The sequence below is a fragment of the Perognathus longimembris genome, chromosome 10 (assembly GCF_023159225.1).
Source record: "Perognathus longimembris pacificus isolate PPM17 chromosome 10, ASM2315922v1, whole genome shotgun sequence".
NCBI classification, from domain to species: Eukaryota; Metazoa; Chordata; class Mammalia; order Rodentia; family Heteromyidae; genus Perognathus; species Perognathus longimembris.
Window position 1 is genome coordinate 39,459,141 of NC_063170.1, and position 15,230 is coordinate 39,474,370.

General features: G+C 33.7%; 1 protein-coding gene across 5 annotated transcripts in view; it reads right to left on the reverse strand.

Annotated features, from left to right (window-relative positions):
* Tbc1d5 (TBC1 domain family member 5) overlaps positions 1–15,230 on the reverse strand; it is a 482,236-nt gene that overhangs the window by 98,964 nt on the left and 368,042 nt on the right. For all 5 annotated transcript variants that reach the window (XM_048355931.1, XM_048355930.1, XM_048355929.1 and 2 more), the window contains one exon: positions 3,225–3,367. In XM_048355931.1, coding sequence (XP_048211888.1) covers positions 3,225–3,367 — 143 coding nt within the window. The remainder of the gene's footprint in view (positions 1–3,224; positions 3,368–15,230) is intronic.

Consider the following 15,230-nt stretch of genomic DNA (forward strand, 5'->3'; position numbering starts at 1 on the left):
AGAAATGCAGAAAAAATTTCTGTTCACAAATATTCAGAGGGAAAAGCTTAAAGATCATTAACAGCTGAGATAGGCTTTCTCATTAAGTAAATGTTCAAATAAAAAAAAAGTAAATGTTCAGTTAAAATGAGTTTGTCTATAGTGTTTTAAGTAGTAATGTAATTTACTTGACCAAATTATATTATATATTAGAGAAAATATTTTAATAATTAAGACAAAAATTTAAATCAATAAAAATGTCAAAACACGGGCTGGGGATATAGCCTAGTGGCAAGAGTGCCTGCCTCGGATACACGAGGCCCTAGGTTCGATTCCCCAGCACCACATATACAGAAAACGGCCAGAAGCGGCGCTGTGGCTCAAGTGGCAGAGTGCTAGCCTTGAGCAAGAAGAAGCCAGGGACAGTGCTCAGGCCCTGAGTCCAAGGCCCAGGACTGGCAAAAAAAAAAAAAAAAGAAATGTCAAAACACTACAGACATTTAGAAGTATACTTTTTCATAAAGCCATATCAATGCTCATTTAAGAATCACTTATTGTTACTCTGAGAATGAGAATGGTGCCTGTCCTCTCAGCAGATAATAACAATAAACGCATGGCAAGGAAGCTTGCTGTCTGCTTGAGGGGGTGAAGTCAACACCACAAGTCACTGAAGAACCATGTAAGATAGCAAAAGTTTGTGAAAAAGCAACCAAGCTCCAGGTTGGCTTGGAAACCGGAGTAAGATTTAAATGAGTAGAAGGAGGGGGAAGGAAGAAATCATATGTGTGACTAAACAGTATGGCCTAAGTTGGTTAAAAATGTAAGTGTGAGAAGATGGCCACTCATCAACTGCCTCAGGGTAACAATTCATGATTACTGCCTCATTTCTTCCCTACCTTTGATTTATGAATAGACTTTTAACCCACACATTTCCGGGGGGGACAAAGTCTGGAATCAAGGCATTGACAGGACCATGATCCCCCTAACTGGTAAGAGAGATATCTTAATCACTTCTCCAGCTTCATCATTGGCAGTATTTGTTCCTTCCTGAGGACACCTTCTGCAAGCCTCTGAAAGCTGAAAATCTTCGTCATTCTTTGACTTGTAGATGTTCTAAAGCCATCATTCTAATCTTTACTCACAAGTCATTCTGAGCTCAGCAGGGATGATTTCTCTAATCCATTGCTTCCTGCTGGACTACTGTCATATCAACCTTGTCTCATCTTCTTGATCTAGTCTTGTCTTCTAGTTCACTTTCCACACTGCTACTAGAGTGCTTTCAAATACTTCTTCACTGAATGTTTCAATTACTTTCTATTGTTTTTAGGTTGAAAGTGTTCATCCTGATTCTTCTTGTTCACTTCTTCAGTCTAATGATCTCACACACTCTCTTCATACGTCACTGCTACAAAATCACTTGTAGAAACACATGCACACATCTCCATTAAGTAGACACTCACTTCCAGGTCTCTGGTTAAGTTATTCCTTCTGCATGGAATGCATAGCAATCATTTGCTTACACCAACACCATTTTCTCTGTTCTCTCACAGCTTGTCCAGAGGGAGCTCAGTGCCTCTCCTTCAACTTTTATGCTACCTGCCCTCTCAATCACAATATGAGATATGTTCATTTATAATTATTTATGTTCATCTTCCCTACTAGCTGGCATGCTTCCTTAGGACAGGGGCAATCTTAAATATATAACAAACACTCCCACTTTATCATTTATCATCCACTGTTACAGATTTAACCAACAAAATTAAAATAACTTGGGCTAAATTCTGAAATGAATGAACAGCTTCATTACTAGTGCACTTTCCCACATGTGCCCATGTTTTATAAAATCATCAGTGGAAAGATTAAAAATGTGTAGGGGCTTTGGCTGCCAAAAATTTGCCATGTTTTACAAAATTAAGAGTAGATCTTAGTATAAGAGACAGGATGATTAAATTAAATATATGTGAATGATGTGCCAAAGTTATGAAAAGAGCAAATTGTTAATTGTTTAAGATCACAGAAAATCTGAATATATTTCAATGGTTGTTTAACTTGGAAAGTTTTGTGGAAATATTATCCAAAACAATTTAAATATAAGTATCTTATTACACATTACTTAAAATTTTAGCAAACATACAACTTTAAAAGGGAGATTAGTATTTACTATACAGTATTTTTCACATCTACCCAAACATCCCTCTCCATCATCCAAAGGTCTCTTATGTTTTTTATACTCTTATGTGATTAGGTTTGGCTCCAAAAGAAGGAACTTTCACTCTGTCAAAACTCAAATACAGGAGCAGAAAAACAAAACAAAACAAAAACCACAAAATAAAATTCCTAAATAATTTGGAAGAATTAAAAATATCAAAATTTAAACAATATTAATGTTACCAGACACATTAAAAGAACATTTGGTATTTCATGAACAAATCAAAAGGTAGATTTACAGTCATGATTAAGAATACATCCAAATTAAATATATACATATATTTACAAAGTCTTACTACACAATAGTTTTCTATTTCCTAATTCAATCAAGCACTGTATAATCTTTTCTAACTATACTTTGGCTGACAAATCTTGTTCTGTGAACTATGCTTATTTTTCCGAGAAGGAAAATAACTCAAGGTATCTTTACATTTAGAACATGTTCTGCTGTTTTCTCCCCGCTGACTGCAGAGCATTTTCAGGCACTGGCTTTTTAGCTGTAATATGCACTCTTTTTGGAGGAACCTGAAGAGAGGTAATGCTTCTACCACTGGACACTATAAAGTTAGAAATAAATTTTGTTAAAATTTTACTGGAAAGTAGTCAAAGACTCCAGATTTATTTCTTTTATTGGTAAGATATTGATACTATAAAAATAACTCCAATTTTCCAATAAGCGTCTCTGGATACTCATTCTATGTCAGAAGGTGGAGCTCTAAACATATCTGAAATACTTGCTTTTATCTATGCATTTCACAAATGTGTGTAATGAGGAGATAAAAGCAGGAGTAAAGCGTTTAGGAAAATGGTTCTAAAGAATATTCCAATTCTTTCAGGATAAAATCATCTATACATTCCAGTTTGGTTCACTAACAACAAAGATGTTTAATGTTTTCCTCTCATTTTTATATACTTTTATATGATAAAAAGGTAAATGTACATAGATCAGATAATAAAATATAGTGTATTTAAAAGGCAAAACATTTTGAAAAATCAGAACCCCCTAGTCAAATGAAGGTAAAGTTGTTAATACTTACAAGCATCTCGGATGTAGAGTAACATGGCTATGAAGATGTAGTCCACTAAACTTAGGCTGAGGCCATCTGCAAACAAGGCATCCCAGACCACCAGAAGATCCTGCAGAGGGAATTCTCGGCCAAACAGCAGCCGCACCCACCGTCTGCAGAGCCACACAACAGAAATTCAGCAAATAGGTCTTTTGAGAGTAATACAAAGAGTGATCATTTTCTCGTGTTAATGTTAAGGATAACAATGTATTGGGCACAGTGAGAAAATATTGTACACATAAAATATATTACAATAAAATTTGAGTTTGAAGTAAACGTTATATATTAAAAATGTAATGCAGGAAAGTCTTTGTTTTCAGCTTTTAAATTTAGAATTCTATACTAGGCCACAATTATCAAACATTATTTTTGTGTGTATAAAACAAATTATCTTGAAACGACAAAAAATTCATATTCAATAAAATTAAAATGTTCGTATTTTAAAGAAGTGATAAATTCTCAAAAGGAAAAGAGAAAATGGATATGTAGTCATTCTAGTAACACCATGTAAGATTTTTAAATAAAAATATAATTTTCTAAAATTTCATGATCTGTACTGATTGTTTTGTTGCTGTTATTATAGCTTTTTACTAATATTTTTAATGACAAATTAGTATAGCAAAACTCATTCTCACTCTTTACTCTTATTTAAATTTTTCATTTAAAAATTAAATACAAGAAAAAAGTCAGCACTACCATAGATATTTCTTTGTCAAGTGTAGATAGCTATTTTTTTATGAAAATATAGTGAGACTTAATTATGTTAGCCATAGAACAAACATATCAGATCAGCAAGACTATGTTCTGTGCAGTGTTTTTTATGCTGATTTCTATGGCTATGAGACAGGATAGTAATAATACTAAATAATGCTTATATGCAATTGTGGAACACAACAGTGACATTATAAACTTTCAATAAATTCTAATAAGTTTACATCTAGCACATATAGGAAAATACGAGTAATTAGATTTGGTATGTTTTTAATCATTAATTCCTACTTTTATATGAGTTACAACTTTTTACACAGACTATTTTTTAGGAATTGAAGCTAGAATTCTGTGTGATTATGACACATGGCAAATTTAGAATTAAAAATTCTAAATTTCTAGTACTATTAATACAGAATAGAAGAAATTATTTTAGTAGTATCTAAGAGATATTACTTTTTTATAAAACTGAAACCCAAAGTATCCATCGGTGGAGCTAAAGTAGGGCAAACATGTATATCAAATACTGTAATTTAGGTATTCTTTACAAGAAGGAGCCAAAAGTGTGAAAAGTTAGCTTACAACCAAACATATGCATCATAATTTATTAGCAATAAAGTTATAAAAACTTAACATTTTTATTCATATTATCAAATTAAACAGTAGAATAATTAGATTGTATTTACATGTGTTATATTTACTATTCCAGAAAGAAAAGAAGTATTGCCAAGTTAAATAGTTTGCTGCTGTCCTAATTGCAAGGAATTAACTGGTTTTGCAGTAAGTATTAGAAGAACTGAGGATGGGCAAAACAAACAAGCACAAGAGCGAAATCATTCTGAATAGCATTGCAAGGGACTTTTAATTGACACAGATATCTGCATTCCTAAATGATTAAATAGATTAGAATGTGAGTACTCATAGTCATTTGATTCACATCATTGTAAGAAAATCCCATCAATGACAAAACATATGAAGGTTACAAACAATGTAAACACAATATTATCTTTCCAGCCTCCCTTACAGCTCAAGTTCCTTTTATTTTCTTAGGGACAATCATGTTATTGGTTTCATCACAGATAATGCTTCAAGAGCAAATAAAGAGTAGCTTATTTTTAAAAAATCATTTATAAGCCTACTATTTCTTATTACAAAAAATGTTCAGTTACTGCTCAAACTTCCTTTGCAACCTTTCTGCTGATGGGGGTTGTATGAACTTAGTTTCAAAATGACCCAAATGAAACAAGCATGCATGCAGCAGTTGCACTGAAACACTGGCAGGAAGGCTAAGTGCAAATTCTAATTTGTACTGAACAAAATAGTCTGGTTTTCTGGGTCAAATAGTCTACATACTTTAAAATATATATTATATATATTTATTGTTATTGTAAAGGTCCTATACAGAGGGTTACAGTTGCTTGTCAGGTAATGAGTACAGTTCTCTTTTGAACAGTGTTACCCCTTCCCTCCCTCTCCCAGTCTTTCCCTCCTGTTCTCAATCACAAGTTGTATAGTTTATTTTCAATACAGTATCTAGTGGGTATCACTGCTGCATTTGTTAATATCATCAAAGCTACAGAAAGATATAAGACTTCAGTATTTTTATTTTTAATGTGTCATCTATGGTGTGATGCTTCACTAAATTTTTATACTACTTAATTCCAACTTTTACCTTGCCAAATACTTTGCTAAATAGTTCCAAATGTGTGTGTGTGTGTGTGTGTGTGTGTGTGTGTGTGTGTGTGTGTGTGTGTGTTAGGGAGGAAAAGGGGAGAAGAGGAAGAGGGAAAGAAAAAAGAGGAAAAGATAGGAAGGAAAGACGAGAAATCTAGGACATTCTTTGTTAAGAGCTCTCTATATGCTCTACTAAGTGCTCTATAAGATGTTTACTAAGGTCTTGTTAAATGCACTGTAAAGACACATGTAATGCTACTGAGAAGCAAAGGTTTTACTAAACTGAAAGTCCAGACATAATTTCAATTGTTGGCACAAAATAATTCAGGACATGTTGGGGGGAACTCAAATATTTAAGAAAATATAATGTGTCACTAGGTAAATAGCATGTTACTTTTAAATAAAATTGTCAACAATATGTATATGCAATGATGTAAAAGTAAAATACTGTTCCCTTTATTTACGATAAAATTATAGGAAAATTAAGGTCAAATTCTCAGAACTTTTCTTAAGAACCATATGACCAAATTAAATACTGTGAAGCTAATGATAATTTAGTCTTCTTAATCTCAGTTGGATTTAGTTCATGTATATATTTACAACACAAAATATACTGTTGGTTTGTTTTCTACATTGAGCTTAAAAGTCAAATTAAAACTCAGTCATTTAATGAATGAATTACTAATCGAAATTATTTCAGTAAGCTTTTGTATTCTTAGAAAGGAAAACTTACTCTAAGAAATGAGGTTGAATAAAGAAGTCACTTCTACAATTAACATGTTATTGTTATTGTTGCAGTTAAAAATATTTAGTAAGAGTTTAAGTTATACTGGAGGATAGTATTAAACTTTTGCCTTTAATAAGAGGTTCAGTTTAATTGCTTGATATTATTATTCTTTTTGATATGTTACATCTGCAGATTTCAATGTTCATATTATATCACTTGTGATAATACAATAATTCATATTTTACTAAATCTACTTAGTAATTAAAATTTGCATAAACAAAAATATTGCCTTAAAGCATTACATTAAAAAACAGGGCAATTTCTATATTTGAACTCATATCATTATACTCAATTTTAAATTTCTTGTATAACTAAGCTGGTATTCCAAGAGGATGAATAACAACTCACAGTGCTTTATGTATGACCCACAGAAACGCCATGAGAAATGCACATTTTTCCCATCAAATTCGTTTATGAAATTGACCAATTTGAGGTTTCCATGAGTATAGCCTCAATCCAACATAGTCTGCTACAGAGAAAACGTTAAGTGAAATGCTAACTATTCATTTCCTTTTGCTTGTGAGACCCTTTCGTGAGATACTGGTGTAGTATTCTTACAAAAACAAGTAATGTAGAAAGGCTGCAGCCTAATTAATTTAACAGATATGACAAGGGCATACCAAGTAACCAATGACCATAAAAAGTTAAGCATTTGGAACACAAAGAACTTTTTTTTTTTTTTTTGACAGTCCTGGGGCTTGAACTCAGAGCCTAGGCACTGTCTTGAGCTTCTTTTGCTCAAGGATATATTTAAGCCACAGTGCCACTTATGGCTTTTTCTGTTTATGTGGTACTGAGGAATAGAACCCAGGGCTTCATGCATGCCAGATAAGCACTCTATTACTAATCCATATTCACATTCCCAAAAGAACAATATTCTCTGCTCCATGATATTAATTTTTAGTTTTGTTATTGCTTATACTTTTCAAAGCTTATAATTTTTAAATATTCCAGGCCTGGTATGGAAGAAACACAGGACTGAAATTCTATATCACAACCCCCCAAAAAAAATTTAGCCAAAAATGTTCTCTGAGGTTGAGTATCTTCTTGACTGATATTCTTCGTGTTCATTTTTTTTTTTTTGCTAGTTCTGGGGCTTGAACTCAGGGCCTGAGCACTGCCTTGGATTCTTTTCATTCTACCACTTGAGCCCAGCACAGTTTTGTAATTAGGATCCCAAGATATTTTCATCTTGACCTTCTTTACAAAGCAAAGCTACAAAAAGATGGGTAGCAAATAAAATAAAATTGTTTCAATTTCACACTTACTTTTCAAAGGCCTCTGAAGAATATATTAGTGGGAGATATTTAACTTGTCCCAAAGACTTAATTCCAATTTGCTTTCTAAGTGGTCTTTATAATCTATGAGTTTGCATCCAGCATGAATTTGGCTTTTGGGGAACACATGTAAATCCTAAATTAGTGGTTAAATTAACCCCAAAGCATACATACTTGAAACAGTAAAAGTATATTTTTAAGTATGGAGAATGGTCTCTGTTCCTTTCAGGGGGCAGTACAAAGTACTTTATTAAGGAGGGTTTCATATTCCAAAAATAAGTTCCTAATAATTATCACCCTAAAATAAATTACAGTAATTTATTTTTCACCACAAGTATGTGAAACTAGTTTGTCAGAAGAAATGTAATAGGCCCTTTGTAAAAATAGTCTGAATGGAACATACATAGGGTATATTGATGTTTTTCCACAGATATAAAATGTTCAGAAGGTACTGGACATAAAGACGACCATAATACATTGTGAATTTCTCTAATCTTTGAATGTTCTCATTCTCTCACTTTTTCTCCCACCCCCCTCCTTCCCTCTCTCCCTCCCTTCTCTTTCTCTTACACTCATACACAAGTGCACACCTCCCATACCCTTTACCTGTTTTTAGAGAAATACCTATTTACGAGTATGATATTTCAAAGATGGAATCATTTTACTGAATGATTTACTAGTGATTCAATGGAGGATACATTCTCCTTTAGAACCATCTTGCCTACTCCAAGTAGGGTGCATCTGGAATTGTAGCTCTGACGGAAAACTGCAGGGATGAAAAGTGCTGACCTTTTCTACCCTAACATTTAACTAGATTGTACCTGGTCAAGTCATATGTAATAAATCTGAAATAAGGTGGGTTTATTGCATTTTACTTTCTGTACCACTAGATCCACACATGACTTGATAAAAAACAGAGATACAGATGTAAAAGTGCAGAAGGTCTCTCTAAAGAGAGGATATGACATTTTGATTTTTAAAGTTACTGTGTAAGATGAAGAATTGAGAAACAAAGCTACTCACATTATAATGATATTTATTTTATTCTTTTAGTGCCAGTACTGGGACTTGAACTCAGCCTTGCATTCTTGCCTGGAGTTTTCACTCATAGCTGGCACTCTATCATTTGAGCTACACCTGCACTTCTGAAGATTTCTTCCTGGTTAATGGGAGATAATTTCCCTGGGCTGGTTTCAAACTTCGATCCTCAGATCTTTCAGCTTCTTGACTTGCTGATAGGATTATAGTCATAAGCTACTGGCACCTGGCTAATTATGTATTTGATGGTAATGTTTGTTAAAAACATATTTATTATAATGGACAATATATAAATATGCATATATATAGTCATATAAAAATAGGGACTGGAGGTATAGCTCAACTGTAGTGGCATCATTAGCATGGGTCACAAATTTTATCTTGTCCAACTCTGGGTTACCAATGACCCATTCTTACTGCCGTATTATCAACTTGTTCAGGTGGATATGACTATCCCTAAAAATAAAAGATGCATTTAAAATGTTATTCCTGGAAAAATAGCTAAGCTCTAGGAAATATCTCTTTAGTGGTTCCTTTCAGCCTCATGATATCATGGTGGAAAATAAATTCCATGATAAAAGTTTTTATAGAACCTCACAAATTTTAGTGTACACTAGAATAAATGAAGACCACCCAAATGAGAATAAGTAGAGAATATTTCTTCAGAGCTTTCTACAGCAAAGGAGTCTGCTTCTATCTCTTGTGTTTGGCAGGAAATCTAAGCAGCTGAGAAAGATTTATAGTGAGAAAAGAAAAAAAGGATAGGCATGTTAGTTATGACTGATTGAAGCCTGTAGGCAGGGGCAGGCTCACTAAAAGTGGAGACCATTGTATGACTGAATTGAGGAGCGTACTTGGCTTTTTCTTGTTGGTCTTTGTTGAAAATGAGTAGGAAAGGGGGAAAACAGAAATACTCAGCCATAAATACAACCTGTTTTTGGAGTGATTTGTTGTGGCTGTTTTGGTTTGGCTTCCTTCACTTCTTGTGTGGGCCAGAGTTGTGTTGTCCCATATACTTTGGTGGTTGTCCCTTTATATATTAAGTCTTTCCAGTCTTTTTCCTTGACTTCTCAGCCTATGCCAGGGTTCAATTTGCAACTAGTTACAGTGATAGAAATACAACCTACTTTCTTGACTGTTCTGAAATGCAAATGAAGACAAACTGGAGAGGCAGTGACTAGGGGAGATATGACTCCTTATTCAAAATATTATATTAGAATTTTTCATTAAAATGATACAATAATCCAACACTGGTGGGCCATACCTGTAATCTTAGCTTCTCAGGAGGGTGAGATATGAGGACAAAAGGTTCAAAGCCTGTCTGGGCAAGAAAATCTTTCAGACTCTTATCTCCAATTAATCAGGAAAAAGAAGTAGAGGTATGGTAGTGGCAGAGCAAAAAAACCAAGGGACAGTGCCCGGGCCCTGAGTTTTAGCTCCTGTACCAACACAACCAACACACACACACACACACACACACACACACACACACACACACACACACACACACACACACCCATACATGAGACAATAGTAAAACTTCAACCCTACTTTCTGTATTAGCAGAGCAGAGAAGTAGATTCCTTTGAGAATTTCATCAAGTGCATGAAACTTCTCCCCTAAAATGTATGCTTTCTTCAATTATATCACATCCATTCATATGCAAACCTCAGAAGTATTGTTAAGTTGAGAAAGCACGCTCTACATTATGATGTTTAGATGTTATTGTCACAGAAAGAAATACACGGCCTCCTTACATTTTACAATGAGCATATTTTCTCAAAGGGTTCCTAGGTTAAGTCATTGCCTGTGAGGAGCTGGTTTATGAGGTTCTGCTGGCTGAACAGTTTGTAAATCTGCAATATCCTGGGAAAATGTCCATGACTTGGAAATACTCATCTGTACTGAAGCAAGACTGAAAGGAGTGTGGTGAGGTCAAAGTTCTTCACTGACTTTCTTTCCTGGCTCACACCTGGATACTACCATAAGGAAAACTGCTATGAAAAATGTAATTTTTCATTTAACAAATACTTCCTGAATTTGTAAAGTACTATGGTTAAACCATAGATTAGATGCTATGATGACAACTCTCAATCATTAATATGGAACTTATCCAAAGTAAAATTTTAATTCAATAATAATCCTATCAATCTGGCTTCCCACAGTCCTTTCCCATTTTTTCTGTGCCCTCTCCCCACAATGGTAACATTAGCAAAATATAATTAGGAAGGTAAAAGCAAGTTAAAACATTACTAAATACACTTCAAAGCCAAGTATTAATGGTTTTTGGATTATGCGCCATTTGGGATTATATGTACACAAGCTCCTACCCATTAATGCATATAATCAAAAGCTGAATGTGGGCTGAGTGTGTTGCTCTAGGTAGAATGTTTGCTTAGCATGTGCAAGGCCCCAATTCTATCTTCTGTATTCCAAACAAACAACAATTAAAAAACTCTCAAACTAAAAGCAAACAACCAAAACCAATAAAGAAACTGCATGGCTTATAAGTGAGCAAGGAGACATGTGGAAGGAGAGAGGGAAGGAGCCAGTGAAGGCAGAGGTCAACTGCACCACATTCACTGAATTGAGATTTCAGAAATTTAGAATTCACAATGTTGGAAATCTAGAATTCTAACTCAAATCATCACAAATTAGTATTACCTGCTAGCAGGTGAATGAAAAAAAAGGAGTTAAAGGAGATCTGCCTGTTCTATTTTAACCCTAGCAGATATCTAAAGTTTAGTGTCCAAAAAGATTTGCATTTAAATATAAATATCTGCATAATTATCTTCTCTCTCTCTCTTTTTTTTTTTTTTTTTTTTGCCAGTCCTGGGGCTTGGACTCAGGGCCTGCCTGAGCACTGTCCCTGGCTTCTTTTTGCTCAATGCTAGCACTCTGCCACTTGAGCCACAGCGCCATCTCTGGCCTTTTCTATATATGTGGTGCTGAGGAATCGAACCCAGGGCTTCATGTATATGAGGCAAACTCTCTTGCCACTAGGCCATATTCCCTGCCCAATTATCTTCTCTTTTGTCCAGTTATTTTTAAAGGAAAAATATATACTAGGAAATATATACAAGCAAAATGTTTTGTTATGTATGGGAGATTACAACTCAATGTTTACAAATAATCACACATAATTTCTGATAACAGTACATATCATGTATTTACATGATTTGATCTGAAAAAAATGCTACTGTATTTGATCATTAGATAAGCTTCAATACTCTAGTGAAGTATAACTTATGTAGGCATCACAACCACTTGGGGGAAAAATATGTGCACGTTTCTGAGACCCACAGTTTATTTCCTTCTTTAACTCCCACTTCATAATTTTCCTTGCTTACATCCCAGGCAAGCAGGGCAGCAACATTGTTTGCAGAAGCAGCAACAAAGGAAAATGACACAGTTTGAGGTTACACCTCATCTTCAAGCTGACTACTAATTACACAATGATTCTATAACTCCTCAACATTAAAATCCATGTCTTCTTTTTAGTCTTTTATACTCTTCTACAATCCTCTTCTTTGATTCATAAATATATATGTAATTCAGATATGTATGAAAAAACCCACACAAGCAAGCAATCACAAGATTCATCAAGTATCACATGTACTACTGCTATGCCAGCTATGTCATCTGAGTTTTTCTCAGGAGAAGACAGGCCTCCTGAAGGATTTATTTTGATGAATTACAATTTATTATTTCATGAGTACCCAAGTTAGTTACAACAGAAGTAATTATAACTACAGACCCTATAAAATTTAGAGTGCTTCCTTACAGGGAAACTCATTAAATACACTATAAAGAACTAAGAACTTACAGAGAGAAGAAAGAAAAACTGTCACTTACAGTCAGCCTGTTTTAGAAAGACTTATGAGGTCTAGAATTGTATACAAGGATAATGGAGAGGACAGAGACTCTGTGAAATCTAGTTTACTGAGGAAATTGTGGAATATATATTCATAAATTAACTTGCTCATAAGCCAATTTAAATGTGAAGCTGCAGAAACACTACATAATATGCTTTCAATTCATTTTCAGTGGCACACTTGCTTCTCACTTGAGCTATCAGTTGCTGTAACTCTGACTTGGTGTGGAGATTCTCCCAAGCCAGGATCTCAAGGTTTGAAGCAGTGCTCTCTTATCTCTTATCTCAGCAGCTTCTTATCTCACCAACCTTCTAGTTTTCTTATTCTTTTATTGATCATGAACTAAAAGACAATGTGAGGCTACTAATTTAGTAAGTTTAGAATACTTTTACATTTTTTAAAAAGGGCAAAAAAATTTTAAAGTGTAACAGGATAGAAGAATCATTCCTCCTTCCTGTCTCAGATCCCATCTCTGTCAACAAATCCATTTCCCACAAGCAGCCAATGTTGTTTCACAATGGAGACATTTTATGAATTTGTGTACCTTTTAATATACTGTGTACCATTTGTTTTAAAATTTAATGATACATTTGGACAGAATATTAAATAAAGAAACACTGTTTCTTATAGTTAAATAGAATACTGAATAGACAATCATGATTTGACTAATCTTTTTTGTTGTCATTCATTTTGATTATTTCATTTGTTAAGACACGTGATACTACATGGATTATCTTTACATGAGTCACGTTTTCCTAAATGCTGGGAAAAAGCAAAACTGCTATTTCAAGTCACTTCACCACTTGAGCTTAAATTAGGACTTGTGGTGAAGGAAAACAGCAGTGAGTAATCACACACACACACACACATACACACACACACACACACACACATAAGACTTAGGATGAACACTGGAAAACCAATCATGTGGCTTCTGGACAGTAGTATCAGAATCATCTGCACATTTGTTCAAACTGTAAATTCTTGACCCTCAATTGTGCTGCAACTGCTAAATAAATTCTAAAGCCAAATGTAGAATGGCACTTACAATAACAGACCTCAAAGGGTTGGAGAAGCTACTCAGGGATACATAACAAGATTCTTCTACAAAAAAAAAAAATCCACAGAAACAGAAAACAGAAAAATACAAAAACAGAGTACAAACAAAAACCAGAAAACAGAAAAAAACAAAAACAGAAAACAAACAAAAACCAGAAAGGAAGTCAGGAAAGCAGGACGGAAAGGGAGGAAGGAAAAAAAGAGAGGAAGAGAAGAAGAAAAGAGAGGAAATCAATTCTAGGCAGGGGCAAGAAATCTGTACTTAAAAGCTCCCTAGAGATTCTGATACAAATTCAAGTTTGAAAGCCATTATGTTAGAACTGAGAGGATACTATCTGCAGATTATAAAGCTATCGGAGATTTAACATTTTGCTTTTTTTCCCCCTACTACAGATTGGTTCCTTTAGTCAGAACTTCTATTACTATAGTGTAAAAATTAACATATTTTCTTTATGTTTATAGTTTTATTGATTTCTAACCTAGCATATAGAATAATCATTTTACTTCAACTTTGCTGGATTAATTTTGATTAATATTAATTTTGGTTCAAAAACACACATACCCTCATGATTTACTAAATACTCAATGAGTTCTCTAAACTACACTAGTGAATAATCCACTCATCAATGGAGTTAGATTCTACTGTTGTCATATATTAAGTTCTCATAAATATTGAGGGTCTGTTCTAGAATCTCCTATTTATGTATAGATCTAATTATGTAACAAATCCAAGCTTTATAATTATAATCTTTAACACATATTTAACAATGGGGAGGGGCTCATGATCCTTTAATCCCAGAATAGCCCATAGTTGGTATATTTAGAAGTGCATGTAAAATTATCTTTGTAATTTATTTTAATTATGTACACATATGTTTTTGTGGATATTATTTCAAATGATACAGTCCAAATAAAAATGTTACATGGTTTTTTTTTCTAAAAGCAAAAGCTACTAGATGCATTTGTTCTGTCATTTAGGTTTTATTATCAGTTCATAAATGCTTTTTCTAAAAAAGTGGTGTGAGATATGATCATGTGGCCCACATTGGCCCCAAATTCCTGTGTTCAAGAGATTTTTCTGCCCCAGCCTTGCATACAGGTAAAATTATATGTTTGAATTCCTTGCTCATACTAAATTTATGTCATTTTATTTTGATATAGGTTGAGTTTTGCTGTTATTTCATAATTACTTGGGGTGAATGCTTAATTCATATATTTGTGTTTCTTTGTTTAATAATTTAAGAGTATAAAATTAAGAATTTTCTATGAGGTTTTAGTAAAGCCAAGAGATTTCAATCAATATATTTTCATTATTATTTCAAGGAACTTTAAAATTTCAGTGTTGATATTCTTTTAGTATAAGAACAAAGAAAGCTTTAAATATTTTCTTGGGGGATGTTTCCTATTTTTGTGATTAATTTCAAGTGTCACTGTCAAACTGTGGACTGCACCATTTCTACAATGTGAAATTTACTGTAATTTTTTTTTCATTTGTCTCTACCTTTGAAATATGATGTACCAGTATCATTCTTTACTGTGATCTCAAAACAACCTAAAA